Genomic DNA, 18,098 nt, shown 5'->3' on the forward strand with positions numbered 1-18,098 from the left:
AGTGCATCATCTGAAAAAGTTTCTCGGCTATTGTTTCTTTATTATTTTTTTTTTATTCCTTAATTTTTTTGTTTGTTATTAAGGTCCAGATAAAATACTCACACATTAAAGCAGATCCGCTCCTGCTCTTTTTTCATTCATTTTATTGATTTACTGTAACAGCGCCGTATCTGTGGAATGAGTCTCCAGTGTCAGCGCTCTGGAACAGGAACCAAGTGAGCGAATCAGTTACTAATGATTCTTTCAAACACTTCAGTCTGAAGATTCTTCACCAGCAGAGGGTCAGAACTCTCCCAGGTCCCCCTGCTCGAATAGAGCGTCGCCTCACCAGGTCACTCCAGTGTCTGTGTTAAAGAGTGTGTGATAAGGGAAGTGTTTAATGCTTCAGGAATTAAGGCTGAATATCAGAGCAGACTCAAAAATCTGTACAGTGAAATGTGTTTTGTCTCATTAGTGCCTGTAGGTGGCGCACTCACCTAACGAATACATTATTACACTAAATAGCATATCAAATGTAGAGTGGAATCTAAATTAATAAATGTGTGGAATTATATTGTGAATTATTGTTTAAAGAACGGATTATTAATCTGGAGCTGATGTGCAGTTTATTTTCATGTAACCTTAAATAATAAATTTCGACACATTATACATTTTTATATTAATGATAAGTGCAGTTTGTACCTTACAAGCAATACACTGATTTAATAGCAATTTGATTAATTATTATTATTATTATTATTATTATTATTATTATTGTTGTTGTTGTTGTTGTTGTTATTATTTGACATTTATGTTGTACATACATAAATTGTTCATTTTACATTTATTCTGTTACAGCTGAAATAGACCATGTAAACGACTAAATTAGTAAATTTATTCATGTATCAAATCTGGATTTTTTGATTATTCTTAATTATTATTTTATTTCCATTGCATTTATAACACTTTTGTTATTTTATATCTATAGACATAGTGTTATTTTTTATATGTTACCTTATTTTTTCAAATAAAAACTGCAACAACAATAATAATTAATTATAATATTTTACATTTGCCATAATACTTATATCACACATTATTATTATTATTATTATTATTATTATTATTATTATTGTTGTTGTTGTTGTTGTTGTTGCATTCTATTATATACAATTGTTTACTTAATAATACAATAAGGTGTAAAGTTTTAATAGAAAAAATATATATTTTTATGTTGCATAGACTTTCTAATAGCCTAGCGTTGTTAAACATTAAACAATACATATATTATATTATATTATATTATATTATATTATATTATATTATATTATATTATATTATATTATATTATATTATATTATACTATATTATATTATATTATATTTTATTATACCATATCATATTATATCATATCATATCATATCATATTATATTATATCATATCATATGTGGTTAAGTGTTTATGGGTTATTCAGTATATTTCATTATTAGCAAATTTGTTAGTCTATTGAGGCAAAAATGACTGTATAAGCAGCTGATGATGTGAAACAAATCTTTGGAAAAAGTCTCCTTTTTTTCCCCGTAAGTGGATCTCTCACTACAGGAACTCCCCTTGCTGCACAGTTAAGTCTGTGTATTCTGCAGACCCTCTACTCCAAACAGTGTGGTTTTCAGTGGTATTAGTGGGGGTTTCACTCTCACACACTCCAGCTCTGGAAGTCAAACAGTGCAGCCATGGCTTCCTCATGGCATCAGTCATTTATCTTGTGCTGTTTGGGTTTGCTCACCGGAACTGAAATCATTCTGGGCAGCATTAACAGATCTCCTACATCTCCTTCCGTCAATCAAACTTCACGTCCGACTGGAGCCACGGTGCTGATCAGACACGGCACGAAGAGCGGGGAGGGAAAAGTCACTCCTACTAAAGCTCCTGTGAGAAGCTCCTCCACAAGCGCAAAGCCCACAGTGGTGCACTTCAGCACTGAAGATCTGGAGGAGAAGATCGAGCCAAACCTGGAGAGACGCTTGTGGGGTAGAGGAAAAGTGGACGAGCCAGCTGAGTTAGGTATAATAATGTAAAATGACATTAATCTGGGAAATTCAATTGTGACTAGAAATGTAACGATAAATCACTTATAAAATCATCTAAAATAGTTGTAAATTAAAGACTAATTCATTTAAAATAAGCTTGCTTTCCGAATTATGTGTTTTTAGTTTTTCAATGTAACTATGTACGATATCCAGATCAGCCAAAACATACTTTACAAACCACTAACAGCTGACATACTGTAAATAACATTAATATAGTAGGCAGAAACTGAAGATTAATTTTTTTAAGATTTTTGGATTTTGGAAGCATAAAAAATGGACAAGCATAAGGATCTGAGGGAGTTTGGTAAGCGCCTAATTGTGATGTCTAGACGACCGGGTCAGGGTGTCTCCAAAACAGCAGATCTTCTGGAGATGTTCCCAGTATGAAGGTTGGTAAAGACCAAAAATGTGCTCAGAGTAAGGACGACCAGTGAACCGGCGACAGGGTCGAGGGCTAAATGATGCCCATGAGAAGTGAAGATTAGACCGTCTGGTCTGATCCCACAGATGAGCTGGAAAAGTTAATGCTGGCTCTGAAGAGAAGAGAATTTTTGCAAATGCTAAGAAAACCCAAAACAGGAAAGCTACAGTAGGCCCAACCCTTACCTTCATATACCACTTTACCTAGTCTCAGGTCAAATTACCTAAAAGTGTAACCAGAGACTGGGTAAAGTGGTATGAATGGGATTGCTGAGAGCACTGCTCTCCACTGTAGGTAAAGCATTGGCGTTATAATTTTACTCGGGATTCCGAAATCTTTCACCTTCAAGCACAAAATCACCCTCATCCATATAAATGTAAGAATGTACATCAGTCAGCACTCAATATTTCAATTATATCTTTACATTTTATACATTAAAGGACACAAAACCAGTCTCATAAACTGTCTTAGTGTAGAGAGTCACTAAGTAGAGATTCTGTCTGTCTGTCTGTCTGTCTGTCTGTCTGCCTGTCTGCCTGTCTGTCTGCCTGTCTGTCTGCCTGTCTGTCTGTCTGCCTGTCTGCCTGTCTGTCTGTCTGTCTGTCTGCCTGCCTGCCTGTCTGTCTGCCTGTCTGTCTGTCTGTCTGTCTGTCTGTCTGTCTGCCTGCCTGCCTGTCTGTCTGCCTGTCTGTCTGTCTGTCTGTCTGCCCAGACAAATTTTATCTCAGCATCACGCAAAACTGTCTGGACAGGACTGTATAATATAGGTATAGGTAAGGTACTTTATAGGTATAAGTGAATTTTAACGCGTTGTAACATGTGAGACAGGAAGCACATCGGCTGCTGGTCATCTCAGGGACACTGATGGTATGAGAACACGGAGGACTGATCACTTGAATCTGAGTTACTTGATATTTGATCTAATTACTATTGTGCTCACTAAGAGAGAAGGACTTATATTATAACTTATGTTATGTTATGTTTGTTATTTAAGTGTTTCCATGTATTCACAAAGAATGTAATATGATATGTGTATGGTAGGTGTTTCGCCTGGTCAGTGGTAGGTGTTTCACTTGCCATGCGGAAGGCCTGAGTTTGATTCCCAGACAGTGCCCAAACCCCCCAACCACGGACGCAGTGCCGGTCCCAAGCCCGGATAAAATGGGGGTCGGAAAGGGCATCCGGCGTGAAACCTGTGCCAAGTTGTTGTGTGGACTGTGCCGCTGTGGCGACCCCCTGCTGGGAGCAGATGAAAGACCAACAACAACAACAAAGTCGTTTCAAGACAAAACTTCATCCTTTTATCTACTTTTTCCACTCCTCATCTGTGATTCACTCTCCGATTACCGAACAGGGAGTGTATTTGTCTGACCACCAAAGAAGAACAACTTAGTGTAAACAAGGCTTCAGATACTCAACCTTACAGAATGGGATTTCTTTGTACAGAAAGACAGACAGACATGTATGTGGGCTTTAACCTGAAATAACAATATCACTGATTACATTAAAGATCATCAGATTATTTTTAGCTTTAACCTTTTAAACTCTTCCTAGTTGCACCAGGAGCAGTTTATAGTTATTTAGCTCGTGTTGGTCTGCACCTGCCTAAAGGGCCGCTCTGTGGGGAACAATTTACCATCTTATTGCCTGGAATAAGGGCTTTACCCAAGGGCCCAACAGTAGCAAGGTGGCAGTGACGGGGCTTGAACCTCAGACCTTCCGATTGGCAACCAAAAGGCCTGAGCCACCACTGCCACCATTATTCAGTTAGACCTAACCATGCATATCTAAAAGCAATCTTACAGCACATCTTTAAACATGCTTTGCATGGTGAGAAATAAAATGAATCTACGTAATTAATGCCTGAGACTTGGGGTTGGATTTCCCCTTAAAGAAAGCGCCTCTTCCTTATCGCCTATCCTTCATAAGGGTCATCTGTGTTTTTTCATCCGGAGAACAAAAGGTAAAGGCCAAGCAAGAGAAAAACGATCCACCATCTGTGCGAGAAAATCAAGAACGATCTCTCCAGTGAGGCTCTGAGGGAGTTCACGCGGTCATGTTTCTGCACCGCTACAGGACGCGCTCAGCTGGGGCAGAGAGCCTGCGATACAAACACGCTTCAGAATAGTTATCTTTAAGTCTCAGATTACGTCCGGCGTCTGTCCGGTCAAACCACAAGTGTGCGGGATTAGATGAGTGGAGCGGGGTCATGAAAGGCTCTGTGTGGCCCCTATGTTCAGGTGTGTGTGTGTGTGTGTATAATAGATGTCCTAATTTAATTTCATTTAAATGTTTACAGCGAAATTTTGACTGTTTTATTTTTAGATTTTCAACTCTCTTAGTTTAATCAAAAGGTCTGAATTTCTGTTTCTGGAAAAAATTCTGCAAATGTTCCTGCCTTTAAAAAAAAAAGACACATAATTATGACCTCCAGGGTGTGTTTTCAGACTTAAACGAAGAATTCGGTGCTATTTTAATTACAGGTGAGGTATAAAAGTTATATTTAAAATAAATGAAATTAATTTTAAATACTTCTTTTTTTTTTTTAAAAAAGTCAAATAAAAAAGTTCTAAGGACATTTTTTTTCCTCTCCATCTCTGTCTGTCTGTTTTGTTGATGCCTTTCTGTGCTTCTGCTCTTCATTTCTCTTGTCTCGCCGTTGAGCAAACATTCCCAAACAGTTCAAATTTTTCCAATTCTTCTCTCATTTATCATTCATCTAGCTCTCTGTTTTCCCTTTTTTTTTTGTCTCAGAATGCCCTCCTCTTGGTTTGGAGAGTTTAAGAGTTAAAGATGTCCAGCTACAGGCCTCATCATATAAACGGCGCGGTCTCGGACCCCACCGCGGTCGACTCAACATCCAGGCAAGACGCAGCACGCATCAAAGTCAACTGACTGGTGGAACGTTCAAGCAAAGCTTACCATTCGCTTTAAAAATGTTAAATAAATCCATACTGAGGTGTCTTTCTAACTCAAAAGGGGTTGTAGATACGAAATACTTGAGAGCCACCGCTTTAAAATCCACTGTTTATCCAAAGGCTTATCCAAACTCCCAACAGAATGTTTTGCGGTTGTTAGGATTAATTAACATGCCATCCTTCCAGCTAGATAAACTCTCCCGGCTTGTGTGTGTGTGTGTGTGTGTGCAGTCTGGTATCGAAGACGGGGACATTTATGACGGAGCATGGTGTGCACTACAGGAAGACAAGAAACAGTGGCTTCAGGTGGACGCTTTGAGAGCTACTCGCTTCACAGGGGTCATCACCCAGGGCCGCAGCTCCATCTGGAGGTAGCCAACCGTACGGACATACAGTACAGTATAGCACAGAGACACACTGTATGTGAAAGTGTATGTGTATGTGGCTACGTGCATACACACTGGTTAAACACACTGACCGCGTGTGCTGATCTCTCTCCTGTAGCTGGCATTGGGTTGAAACATTCAAGGTGCAGTTCAGTAACGACTCCATAAGCTGGAAGCCCTGCATGAACGGGACACAAGAGGCGGTAAGTGGAATGAACTTCTAACGAAGCTGTGCGTTATTAGGCTCCAATATTATACAGCATTATAATACTCAAAGAGAGATTTTTTTTTACTTTGTTCCAGAGATTTTTGCTTTTAAAAATCGGGCATGTGAGAGATATAAAGATGAATGGTTACAGGAAAAAAACACTAATCATTGATTTCGTCAAGAATAAAATGGAAAAGAGGTTAATTTAGGAAGGTTCATTTATCCTATTTTGACAATATGATAGATGCATGAAACATATTTTGAAAGCCACATCATTTAAACATTTTGATAGATGGGGAATTGGTTGAGTAATTGGTTATAATGTTTTAAAGGTAATAGAAAAAAGGACTGATGTCGCATTATTGCAGGTGGATACATGGATGGAGGATTGATGCAGTTACAGGCACATGAATGGATGGAGTTGATAGAAAGTGCAATAAATGGATGAAAAATACATTTAAACTCTATGAATGTACAAGCTATGGAAGAACTAAGCATTTAGAAAGCAAAAATGATGGATGGATGGATGGATGGATGGATGGATGGATGGATGGATGGATGGATGGATGGATGAATGGATATTTCGGAAACCGCATCATTGGTTGAGCAGGTACTGTATTTAGGAGGTGATACTGGGTACATGCATGGACTGAGGGAACAGAGGACAGGATTATGGTGTGTGGATGGGTTTATGGAGCAACAGATGGAGGGATGGAGATGTTAGAAAGTGCTACAAAGCCATAAATCATGCATGGATAGAAAGCTGGATCAAGCAGGTTGCAGGTTTATAAATGAAAGGTTGGATGGGTGGATGGATGGATGGATGAAGCTTGTAGAAAGTGCTATAAATAGATGGATAATGCATCCAAATGGTTTTAAATGAATAAAGCATTTGTAAAGTATTATAGATGGAAGGATGACACATTTAGAAAGCACGGTGTGGATGGATGAATGGATGGATGGATGGGTTATTTAGAAAATATTCTTAGCCTTTAGGTAATCAGATGGAGCAGTTAGAAAGTCTGATGGGTGGATAGATGGATGGATGGATGGATGGATGGATGGATGGATGGATGGATGGATGGATGGACGGATGGGTTATTTAGAAAATATTCTTAGCCTTTAGATAATCAGATGGGGCAGTTAAAAAGTCTGATGGATGGATGGATGGATGGATTGACTTTTTAGTAGACTGAGCATTTATAGATGCAAGCATTGGTGATGGGTAAGCTGGGAATGTTGAGTAAGCTATTTGGACTTACGGAAACAGTGTAGATGTACAGTGTAGCATGAGCATATTATAAGCCAGCTACCATTCCAGATTCTTCTGCACAGGCTTTAAACGCTGAGACATCTTTTCCAAATTTCCCTTCAGCCTATTTCCATATCATTTCATTTTAATTCTACATGTTTACTATTAATCACTGTGTGCAAGTTTAAGGACAGGTACATCAGTTTCCTCGACACAAGGCTAAAGACTTTCATTAGCTGTTGTCGGCGTGTATTGGCTCAGGCACCACGGTGGCACTGTATCATCTCCATCATTCTGCCAGCAGGACACACTCCCTCCTGGCAGCACACTGGTGGCTGTAATATACATTTGGACATGAAGGCTGGCAGCATTTAGCTTGACTAAGTGGCTCTGTTGGAAAGAGTGGCTTGCCTGTCTGCTTCTTCTTGCTTAACACCAGATTTTTGCGGGTGAAACCTGGCCAGCAGCATCACAACAAACACCACTGAACCAAACGCAGCTCTGGAATGACTGACTGATACCAAGCGATCATCTAACACAACAATGCAACACAAACACCCCTTTCATCTGTTGGGTTTCTCTTAAAGGACACATTAAAGTCAGAGTCACGTTGACCATTTTCTGCTATGAACGTACGGTTTGGCCCCTCCTGATAAGTGTTTTAATCTTACAGCACCAGGTGATTTTTAGCTAAGTGAAATTTATGCTAGTGGAGAGAAATGGAGAGGTTTATTTACAGTAACATGGTCTTTCCTGCTAACAGGTGTTTGAGGGGAATCGGGACACGGAGACTCCAGTTATGGCCATTTTCCCCAAATCTGTGGTGGCACGGTTCATTCGGATCAACCCACAAACCTGGTTTAAAAACGGAACCATCTGCTTGCGTGCAGAAGTCTTGGGATGTGCACTACCAGGTAATAATCACCAATATACTGTAGATATTTGCTTGACTCAGTCTCAGGTATAGAAACCAGTAGGGATTCATTTAGAGTGATGTCACAAATCTCAGGACCACTTTCCTTTGAATTAAGAAAAAAAAAAAACTTTTAGAGGTTTAAAGATGGATCAATTTTTGGATCGACACCAGCTGCTAAATATTTTTTCATTAATTGTTATAACATGAAAAAAGATGTATTGGACTGACTTTCTTCATTTAAAGTATGAATATTTTGACATTTTTTTTATTCTTTCTTACTCTCTTTCTATTTATTTCTTTGGTTAATTGGTTGTTGTTGTTTTTTATTAAATTTTTAATATAATCTCTTTTTATTTTCATATCTGTCAAAATTAGGTGATCAATTCAAATGTTTTTTTTTTCTATATTTATTATTTATTTTCTCATTTATTTATTCATTTTGCAATTGTATTGTTTTAATGTAGTCGTGAGGAATGATTCTCCAGGCGTCCTGAAGGACTTTTTTGTCCCTGTACCTGAGCACTCACTCTCACTCATCTTCTATACCGCTTTATCCTGTATTCAGGGTCGCGGAGACCTGGAGCCTATCCCAGGAGGCTTAGGGCACGAGGCAGGGTACATCCTGGACAGGGTGCCAATACATCACAGGGCACACACACATACACACACTCACATTCACATACTGCAGGCAATTTGGGAACAACAATTAGACTAACCTGCATATATTTGGACTGTGGGAGGAAACCGGAGTACCCAGAGGAAACCCACCAAGCACGGGGAGAACATGCAAACTCCATGCACATACAGTAGAGACGGGAATCAAACCTGGACCCTAGAGGTGCAAGGCGACAGTGCTAACCACTACACCCCTGTGCCACCTCTACCTGAGCAGTTTCAGAGAAATGTTTTTTGTTTGTTAAGCCACACAGTGACCTATAAATCATTGAAGCATAAACAAAATAAGGCAACTTTAGGCATGAACCAGTGAGAAACAGGTCCAGATGAGGACAGATGATCAGGCCGGTAATTATTATACCGCTGATGCTGAATGCTGAGTGGTTGGAACAGACGAGAGGGGAAATGAGCTCGCTGCTGACGGTATAACCAAACAATTTTAAAATTATATCTTTAGGCACTTTAAAGTCTGTTCCAGTGAAACATTTACAATTTTTGCACAGAACTGTGGGTCCAGAATGTATAGCTTTAAAAATTACTCGAGGTTACTCAAGGTTAAAAAATCCCTGGGTCATATGAGAAAAGCTTCCAATGGCCCTGAGACAACACTGTAGGTGATATCCTTTTTTATAATTACTAACAACTTTGTGTGAAATAAAGTTTAACAGTGTTCCGTCTTAAACCTCTCTCTCTCTCTCTCTCTCTCTCTCTCTCTCTCTCTCTCTTTAGACCCGAATATATTTTACCATCAGCAAGAGGAAGAGAAATCACAGTACAAACTTGACTTCAGACATCACAATTACAAGGAAATGAGGAAGGTATGTTCTAAGATCTTGAGTAGAAGGCTTGAAGGCACAGTAGTGGGGCGAGGGTGATAAGCATAATTCGGCAAAAATACATGATTTTCATATAACAGCTCAGTCTGTAGTAACCTGTAGTGTTTTGCCAGAGCTCGCAATGTTTAATTTATTAATGTACAAAAGGTCTCACGGTTCATAGAGTTAATATTGTGGAACATCTGGTTCCTTAGTTCATATTTACATGATAAAGAGTAATAATAAATAAAAAAAAGAACTAAAGAAATTCATGTAGTGTTTCCTAACCAATTTAAAGAAAAAAACAAAAAATGACCACATGAATGATTTTAGGTATTGTTTTATTAAACACCATGTTTATTAGAAGTATTAGATCACCTGGAGCATCCACTGTACGTACATGACCCTGCGTATGATCTGTTACCATGGAAACGATAATATACTGTATTAGAATGAGCGCATTAATATTAACCTGTCGCTCATGCTAGAGTTGAAACTCCTTCTGGACCAATCAGATTCAAAGAAATCCGACCATCTTAGATATTTCAAAATAATTTTTAATGTTTATGAGTCACACCATGTAGGTTGTAAGCTTTGGCAGAGCTGCTGAGGTTCCTGGTGTCTGACTGTGTACTGAGGTTCACCACACTCACCAGAAAACAAATATTACTCTCGACTCTAACTTTCTCATCCCGTCCTCTGCAAATATCTGCTAACCAGCAGGGAGCCGCAGTCGATTTATTTCAGTGTTGTCAGGAGCAGGAAAAGCTTTCAGAAACATTCATGTCTTTAGGATAAGAACTGGTGGAGAAACTGTCTGAAACTTTTTTCTTTTTTTAATCCAAGAATAACAAAATTCTCGCATCTGATTGTTTTCGCATTACATTTTTTGCAGTTTCTAGGATGTTTATTCATTTATATGATTAGTTGGAACTGACTATGACATCACTCGTGGTATTTTCCAGCTGATGAGGACGGTGAACGAGGCTTGTCCAAACATCACACGCATCTACAGCATCGGGAAGAGCTACATGGGCCTGAAACTGTACGTGATGGAGATCTCTGACAACCCGGGCAAACACGAACTGGGTGAGAGAGAACCTGATCGGACCTGCGTACGCTATTAATTTGCTTGCTGAAGCTGTAGAACACTAAACAGTTCATTGCAATTTACTGTAAAGATAGATAGATAGATAGATAGATAGATAGATAGATAGATAGATAGATAGATAGATAGATAGACCAAGCTTATGCTTTTCCTATTAAAAATAAACAACTAGAGCCAAAGTCAGAGGTCAACCCTGAGCTGAATGAGTGACCTGTTCCTCAAAGCTCAAGAGCAGTAAGAAGACCTTCACTATCGAAACCAGGCCCTGTGAGCTTCAGCACAGACTCAGCTTGTTCTAGAAACATGTTACAGCCAAATCTGTATTTGTTCATCATCAGCAGCTCAGCTCAGGCGTGTATACAGTAGATGCAGAAAAATCACATACAGCTCCTGGAGCTACGCAGCCGAACAGCCCAGTGCAGACTTCCCTTTGGAAAAAAAACTTTGCTTTTACTGCCAACGAAGCAAAGTTTATAGAATCGTGTGCAGAACCTGGTAACACACACCATCACCTGAGCTGAGAACCCTAAGTTTTATACACTATTAGATTTAGTTATAGTTATAGTGAACTAACATTAGTACCCGTTTGTAGAAATAGTTAAAGCTAAAAATAATCTGCTGATCTTTAATGTAATTAGTGATATTATTATTATTATTATTATTATTATTATTATTATTATTATTTCAGGTTAAAGCCCACGTACACGTCTGTCTGTCTTTCTGTACAGAAAGATGAAGTTTTGTCGTTAAAATACACACTTCAGCGCTGTTATTTCAGCCAAAGTGAAAATATGAACTAATCCCAGTAAAAATATTCACTTTATCTTTTCTAATTAATATCTATTGGTGCAGGTGTTTGTTTACATTGAGACAGTAGCGCATTAGTAGATTATTTTAAAGTAGATTATTAAATCCCACACATAACTGTTCATAACGTCGCTTTTACTCTACATTTTGGTTTCACTTATGGTCTGAGACTGGATTCACGTCCTGCAGTGTATGAAATGTAAATATATGATTAAAAGAGCGAGTTCTCGTTAATGTACAGACAAAACCTTTATTCTTTTATTTATATAGATATAGAACTACCAGAGCATGTAATATAACAAAATATTAAATGTTAGCTAGACTCAGTCTCAGGTTGCTAGAAATATGTAAGACACAAACTTTTTTGTTAGAAATCCTCTAAATTTGATTGATAAGCAATACTACAAATAACTGAGTTAGCTGTTAGACTGAGTGAATTTGATATTTATAAAGTAAATGTTATTATTTCAACTTATTTATTCATCCAGAGCAGTGGGCAGCAAATTCCTCTAAATGCAACACACTATAGGTTTTTTTTATACAAAGTAAAAAAAAAATATATGCAGTGTTGTCGTCATTTTAGATGTTTTCGTATCTGTGGGTCCGAATGGTGTTTACGGTTGCCGACCCCTGGACTAGAGACATTGAGGAAATGTTTGAGGATAGCAATGTAATATTTATTCATTTTTGACAAAGAAAACAGGTGTTTAAGTTACCAGTATTATGGATTTCCCATTTTATAAAGGAGTACGTTGGTGTGTTTAGATGCAGTCAAGCCCAGTTTTAGGGAAGGTGCCAGATTTCAGAGCCCTCTGTTAGAGATGCATGTTTGAAATAGGGAGGGGGTGAGGGTGGGGGGCTGAGGTCGAGTTTCATCAGTCGCACATCTGCTACTTTACCGTAGTGTACCTTTTAGCTTCTCAAGTAAAAAAAAAAAAATTGCATTTCAGGTTTTAAAATGCTTAGTTGTAGTCTGTGTATGCAAAAATCATCTGTGACATCATACTGTCCTGTTTCTGTACTGATTGTTTCTGTTTGTTCAGGGTGTAAAAGATCATTCAAACAAAATGGTTTTGCACACACGCACCTACACACACACACACACACACACACACACACACTAGGTTGTAGGGTTAGACCTACTACCTATAATCTTTCAGGGCTCTGAAGTGTGATTTATATAAATATATGTTATACATCTAGAAATAAAACTAAAACATATTAGGTGGCACAGTGGCATGGTGTTTACAGTAAGGCCTCGTACCGTCAAGGGTTCAATCCCTATCTCGGGTACAGACGTACAGGTTTGGTAGGTACTTCGGTTTCCTTTCACACTTCAAAGACATGCTGATTAATTCAAGTGCTGTTCCTAAATTGCTCATATGTGTGTGTGTGTGTGTGTGTGTGTGTGTGTGTGTGTGTGTGTGTGTGTGTGTGTGTGTGTGTCCTGCAATGCAATGGGCATCCTGTTCAGTGTGTACCCTGCCTTGTACAGGATAAGCGGTATACAAGAAGAATAAATGAATAAACATTAATATATTGACATTTGTACCTTTGGCATCGCCAGGTTCTTGGCTTCTTGTTGCTATGGCAACCTCACAAATTCAGGTCTATTTTATATAAATAATTTCATAAAAGAAAAATTTAAGAGCACCATATATGTATTTATATACTGTATATACTTTTTTGTATTGTTAAGAAATATTTATTTTAATATAACAAATTTAACACAATAAAAAAATATTATAAATATTTATGATGCTTATTTAAAATGTATTGTTTTTTTTAACAGAAGTAACAGGAATCCACATTTATTATTGTATTTATTTATTTATTTATAATTAAATAAAAATATATTTATAATTAAAAAAATATATATTTAGTTAAATTGCTATTGTTTGTGTTTTGTAACTTTAAATATAAAAAAACACAAATAATATAAATTATAAACAAATAAATATACAAATGTGATTGATTGTGATTGTGATTATTATAAATTATTATAATATTTTAGAATATATAATTTATTCACAAGCAACACAATATTTATTTATAAATATATAATTTATATAAATTTATTTATAATTGATTCTGTTTTATACTTTGTAAAGATTTTAAATAAACTACTTTAATTAAATAATAAAAAAAAATTCTTAATAATTATATAAAAATATGTATTTTATTTAAAATTTTAAAAAATATTTTAAAATTTTATAGGCTATTATTATAAATAAATAAATATAAAATTGTGAATATTTAATGAAGATCAATAAAAAAAATACAGTTTATTTTACGTTAACCGTTTATTCTATGTCTTTAGGATTACTGTATTAAGAAATGAAGCAAGGGAACAAAAACATTTTTTATCCATAACCAGTCATCACAGCACGCAAAAACGCAACAATATCTTATATTAAGCTGTACACACTCATACTGCTCTGTGGCAGTGCTGTCGGTTGTGTCTAAATACGTAGTAAAAGTGTACCGCTGCTGCCTCCTACAGGTGAGCCGGAGTTCCGGTACGTGGCTGGGATGCACGGGAACGAGGTACTGGGGCGAGAGCTGCTGCTGAACCTGATGCAGTACATCTGTCAGGAATACAAGCAGGGCAACCAGCGCATAGTCCATCTGGTTAAAAACACTCGCATCCACCTGCTGCCCTCCATGAACCCCGACGGCTATGAGATGGCCTACAAGAAGGTGTGATCCGTCCCACAATCCTGACTGTTAATACCCACTTTCACATCTGTTTTTAAACAGCGTAACACCACAGCTTGCTCTCAGAAGCTGACTCATGTCTTTTAGTGTGTGTTTGTTGTTTGATCTTCAGGGATCCGAGCTCGCCGGCTGGGCTTTGGGTCGTTTCAGCTACGAAGGCTACGACATGAACAACAACTTCGCCAATCTGAACTCGGTGATGTGGGACGCCATGGAGCTGGAGACGGACAAGTCGAAACTCATTAACCATTACATCCCTATTCCTAAACAGTACACATCGAAGGATGCAGTGGTGAGTGATTTCCTTCAAGAAATCAAAGTCAACTTCAACAGATATGTTTTTATTTTAATTCAGTCGATTAATATCTTGTAACACTACCAGTGTCACGTTAAACTACTGAATAAGGAATAAAACAGCATTGTGATGTAATTGTTAAGGTTGCCCCGGAGACGCGCTTGGTGATCACCTGGATGCAGTCGATCCCTTTCGTACTGAGCGCCAACCTGCATGGTGGCGAGCTGGTGGTCACATACCCCTTCGACATGGCACGAGACTGGGCTGCTCGCGAGCACACCCCCACCCCGGACGACAGCTTCTTCCGCTGGCTCGCCACCGTCTACGCCAGCACCAACCACGTCATGTCCAATGGAGACCGCCGGCCGTGCCACAACAAGGACTTCACTCGGCAAAACAACATCATAAACGGCGCTAATTGGCATACTGTGCCCGGCAGTGGGTATCTAAGATATATACTGTTTGTGTTTAAAATGTCCACTTCCTATTGAAATTCGATGAGCATCCAGAGGAAATATCAAATAAAGCAGGGATAGATCTGGGTCTAACTCTTTTGTCCTGAAGTTGAAGTTACAGCTTATATAAAGTTATTTTACTTAAAGAAAAAAAAAAATCCCAAAAAAAGTCACTTACTGCCGCTTTAACGTAGAACACGATCCATAATTCTTATTCAATTCAACTCAAATCAGTTTTATTGTTTTGTATAGCGCTTTTAACCATTTACATTGTCGCAAAGCTCTTATCCCTCCTGATAAACCACTGAAGCTGCAAAATTATCCCTGAGTGATGATTATCGTTCTACAGGCATGAATGATTTCAGCTACCTGCACACAAACTGCTTCGAGGTGACGGTCGAGCTGTCGTGTGATAAATTCCCTCACGCTGGCGAGCTGCCCTTAGAGTGGGAGAACAACAGGGAGTCGCTGCTGGTCTACATGGAGCAGGTAATCAATCCAACCAAACGTTAGATTTTCCTCAATATAAAGCCAGTAACAAAACAGAACCCAATTTTAATATTGGTATTTAAATCTTTCTTTTTTATTTATATTTATCATACAGTTTGAGATAAGTTTATGTACATTATTTCTATTCTTTTTATATTCTTTCTAACTCAATATTTCTAACTTATTTAGATAGATAGATAGATAGATAGATAGATAGATAGATAGATCTTTATTGATCCTGAAGAGAATTCCATTATTTTTTACTTTTAAATAATAAATAATAAACAATTGTTACTAAACAAACATAATATTGTCTATTACTATACAGTATGTGCATTAAATGGACATACAGCTCTATCCCGGAAAAAAAAAATTATAATATTGTCCCGAGTTTAATAAAAAAATAAAATAAAGTAAATTAAAAACTCTTTTTTTTTTTTTTTTTTACATTTTTATATTTCTCAGGTCCACCGAGGCATTAAAGGAGTCATAAAGGACAAAATCACCAAGGCTGGAATCGCAGACGCCATCGTGAAGGTGGACGACATCGACCATCACATCAGATCTGGTGAGAGAAAATCAAACTGAGTAAACTTGAACCCAAGTGCACAGTCATACACAAGGCACAAAAATTTTAAGTAAACTAAAAAATATTGCGCAATCAAAGCAAATTAAAAGGCATAATAGAAACAAACAAACAAATTAAAATAACAAGAGTTGTGAAGACTGAACTGAAATTGGAAAGCTGTAAAGACTTCCCCATGAGAATACATACAGCGGCATTGACCTCTTTAACCAGCGCTGTTCTCTAAGTATGTCTCACTTAAAAAAAAATTTAATTCTTTTGGTCAACACTCTCAAATCTTTATATCTTTGTCAAAAGTTTGGACACCCGCTCTAACGCCATCTTTCCTGATTTTTTTTCTTTCTACATTTCTTTTCTAAAGAACAATAATGAACGTGTCCAAAATAAACAATAATCTCCTTTAAACAGTTGATATTGAGATGTATATCTGCTACTTCTGCTCTGTAAAACTTCACAATGCAAACGCACTCGACACAATACTGTTCTTGAGAGAACTGTTCCAGAACAGCTGACCTTCATGTCTTAAACTAACAACCGACTGTTGTTTGTGTTGTTGTTGTTGTTGTTGTACCTAATGACGTAATGTATTGTTCTATTGTCCATAGCATTGTTCTAGAATTAGAAGGTGTGTCCAAACTTTTGACTGAATGGGAACATTAACCTCCTCAGACCTGGACTTTTCCTTTTTTGTACCTTGCGATTCCTCTTTACTGTTTCTCTTTATTAGCACACATACCCACTGTATGTACTTAATTACTGTTTTCAAACATGAAGGATATGGATATATTATCCAGAATTGTGTTTTCTGTCTCTAGCACCAGACGGTGATTACTGGCGTCTGCTGAACCCCGGGGAGTACCAGGTGACGGTGACGGCCGAAGGATACGTTCCTGTCTCCCGCTCCTGCAGGGTGGAATACGAGCACTACCCCACCATCTGCGACTTCCAATTATCCAAAACGCCCAAGCAGAGGCTGCGTGAGATCCTCGCCAAGCGGGGAAAGATCCCCAAAGAGCTGCAGCTCCAACTGCACCGACTGCGTCTGCGCAAACAGGGTGCCAGCAACCGGCGCCGGACTGCACAGCGGCGTGTGGCTAGGAAAACACTTTGACCTTTGACCTGTTGTGCGGAGCAGTCACAGGATTTAGATTTTGGGATCAATTGGGGGTGCATTCCCTGTAATTAAGGATCACAGTGTTTATAAGCAGCACAAGTCTTACCTCATTTTGTTCAGTCAGGAACTGATGCATTTGAAATAAACTGAATAAAATTAAAGTTTGAGCGCTCATGAGTCATAATTGTGCATTATTTTTATTATTGTGTTGCAAGAATTGTTTTTCTGTTTACAAAGTAATTTTTTGTAAATTAATTCAATGTTCAACCATTTTAAAAAAAATTCTTACAGAGAGAAGGTTGTAAGATGAATATCACTTTTCATTTGAATTTTATTCATTTTACAAAGGATTATTAAATTCTATTTTCATTGTTTCATATAGCAGATAACAGCATAGCCATTATCATCCGTACAATCAAATATGATTTCATTAATTATTGTAGTAATTTTCCTTTGTACACAATCTATTGTTGTACTCTTTTTCTACCACAGCAATTTTTATTTTTTTTAACTGCTTATTTTGAAAAAATATTTTAAATTAACTTTTATTAATTATTATAATACCATGCCACATTTCATTTATATTGTGGCCCTTTTGTACCACATAATAATGCGTTACATAATAATATACCTGGGAAATTGTTATTTTAGTAAGCAAAAAAGTCCCTTTGATATCCCTGTGGATCTAATGAGCTGTAATTTCCTTTATAATTAGTTAAATATAATGAATTCCTGTTAAATCTTAGGGTCACATCATGACAAATATAACCGCAAAGCTTCCTTTTTTTATAAGAACCTTAATATTACAATGGATATTAAAATCTTTGTTTTTTAACAGATTAAATAGAATAATATCCCTTAACAC

General features: G+C 37.5%; 1 protein-coding gene across 1 annotated transcript; it reads left to right on the plus strand.

The window, feature by feature from the left end:
- Positions 1-1,711: 1,711 nt before the first annotated feature.
- Positions 1,712-17,395, plus strand: cpxm1b (carboxypeptidase X (M14 family), member 1b). The gene is made up of 13 exons (XM_053515315.1): positions 1,712-2,044; positions 5,246-5,355; positions 5,641-5,780; positions 5,914-5,998; positions 8,019-8,169; positions 9,576-9,664; positions 10,627-10,750; positions 14,080-14,276; positions 14,407-14,586; positions 14,733-15,027; positions 15,394-15,533; positions 15,999-16,101; positions 16,935-17,395. The coding sequence occupies exons 1-13, from the start codon at positions 1,714-1,716 to the stop codon at positions 17,228-17,230; spliced, it is 2,241 nt and encodes a 746-aa protein (XP_053371290.1). The 5' UTR covers positions 1,712-1,713; the 3' UTR covers positions 17,231-17,395.
- The last annotated feature ends 703 nt before the right edge of the window (positions 17,396-18,098 follow it).

The sequence above is a fragment of the Clarias gariepinus genome, chromosome 16 (genome assembly GCF_024256425.1).
Source record: "Clarias gariepinus isolate MV-2021 ecotype Netherlands chromosome 16, CGAR_prim_01v2, whole genome shotgun sequence".
In the NCBI taxonomy this organism is placed as follows: domain Eukaryota; kingdom Metazoa; phylum Chordata; class Actinopteri; order Siluriformes; family Clariidae; genus Clarias; species Clarias gariepinus.

What these genes read in the sequence shown, in the direction of transcription:
- cpxm1b (XM_053515315.1), top strand. Translation starts at nt 1,714, where the DNA reads ATGGCTTCCTCATGGCATCAGTCATTTATCTTGTGCTGTTTGGGTTTG. An exon ending in GCGGTCGACTCAACATCCAG is followed by an intron (nt 5,356 to 5,640) that starts GCAAGACGCAGC and finishes GTGTGTGTGCAG; the next exon opens with TCTGGTATCGAAGACGGGGA. An exon ending in TGAACGGGACACAAGAGGCG is followed by an intron (nt 5,999 to 8,018) that starts GTAAGTGGAATG and finishes TCCTGCTAACAG; the next exon opens with GTGTTTGAGGGGAATCGGGA.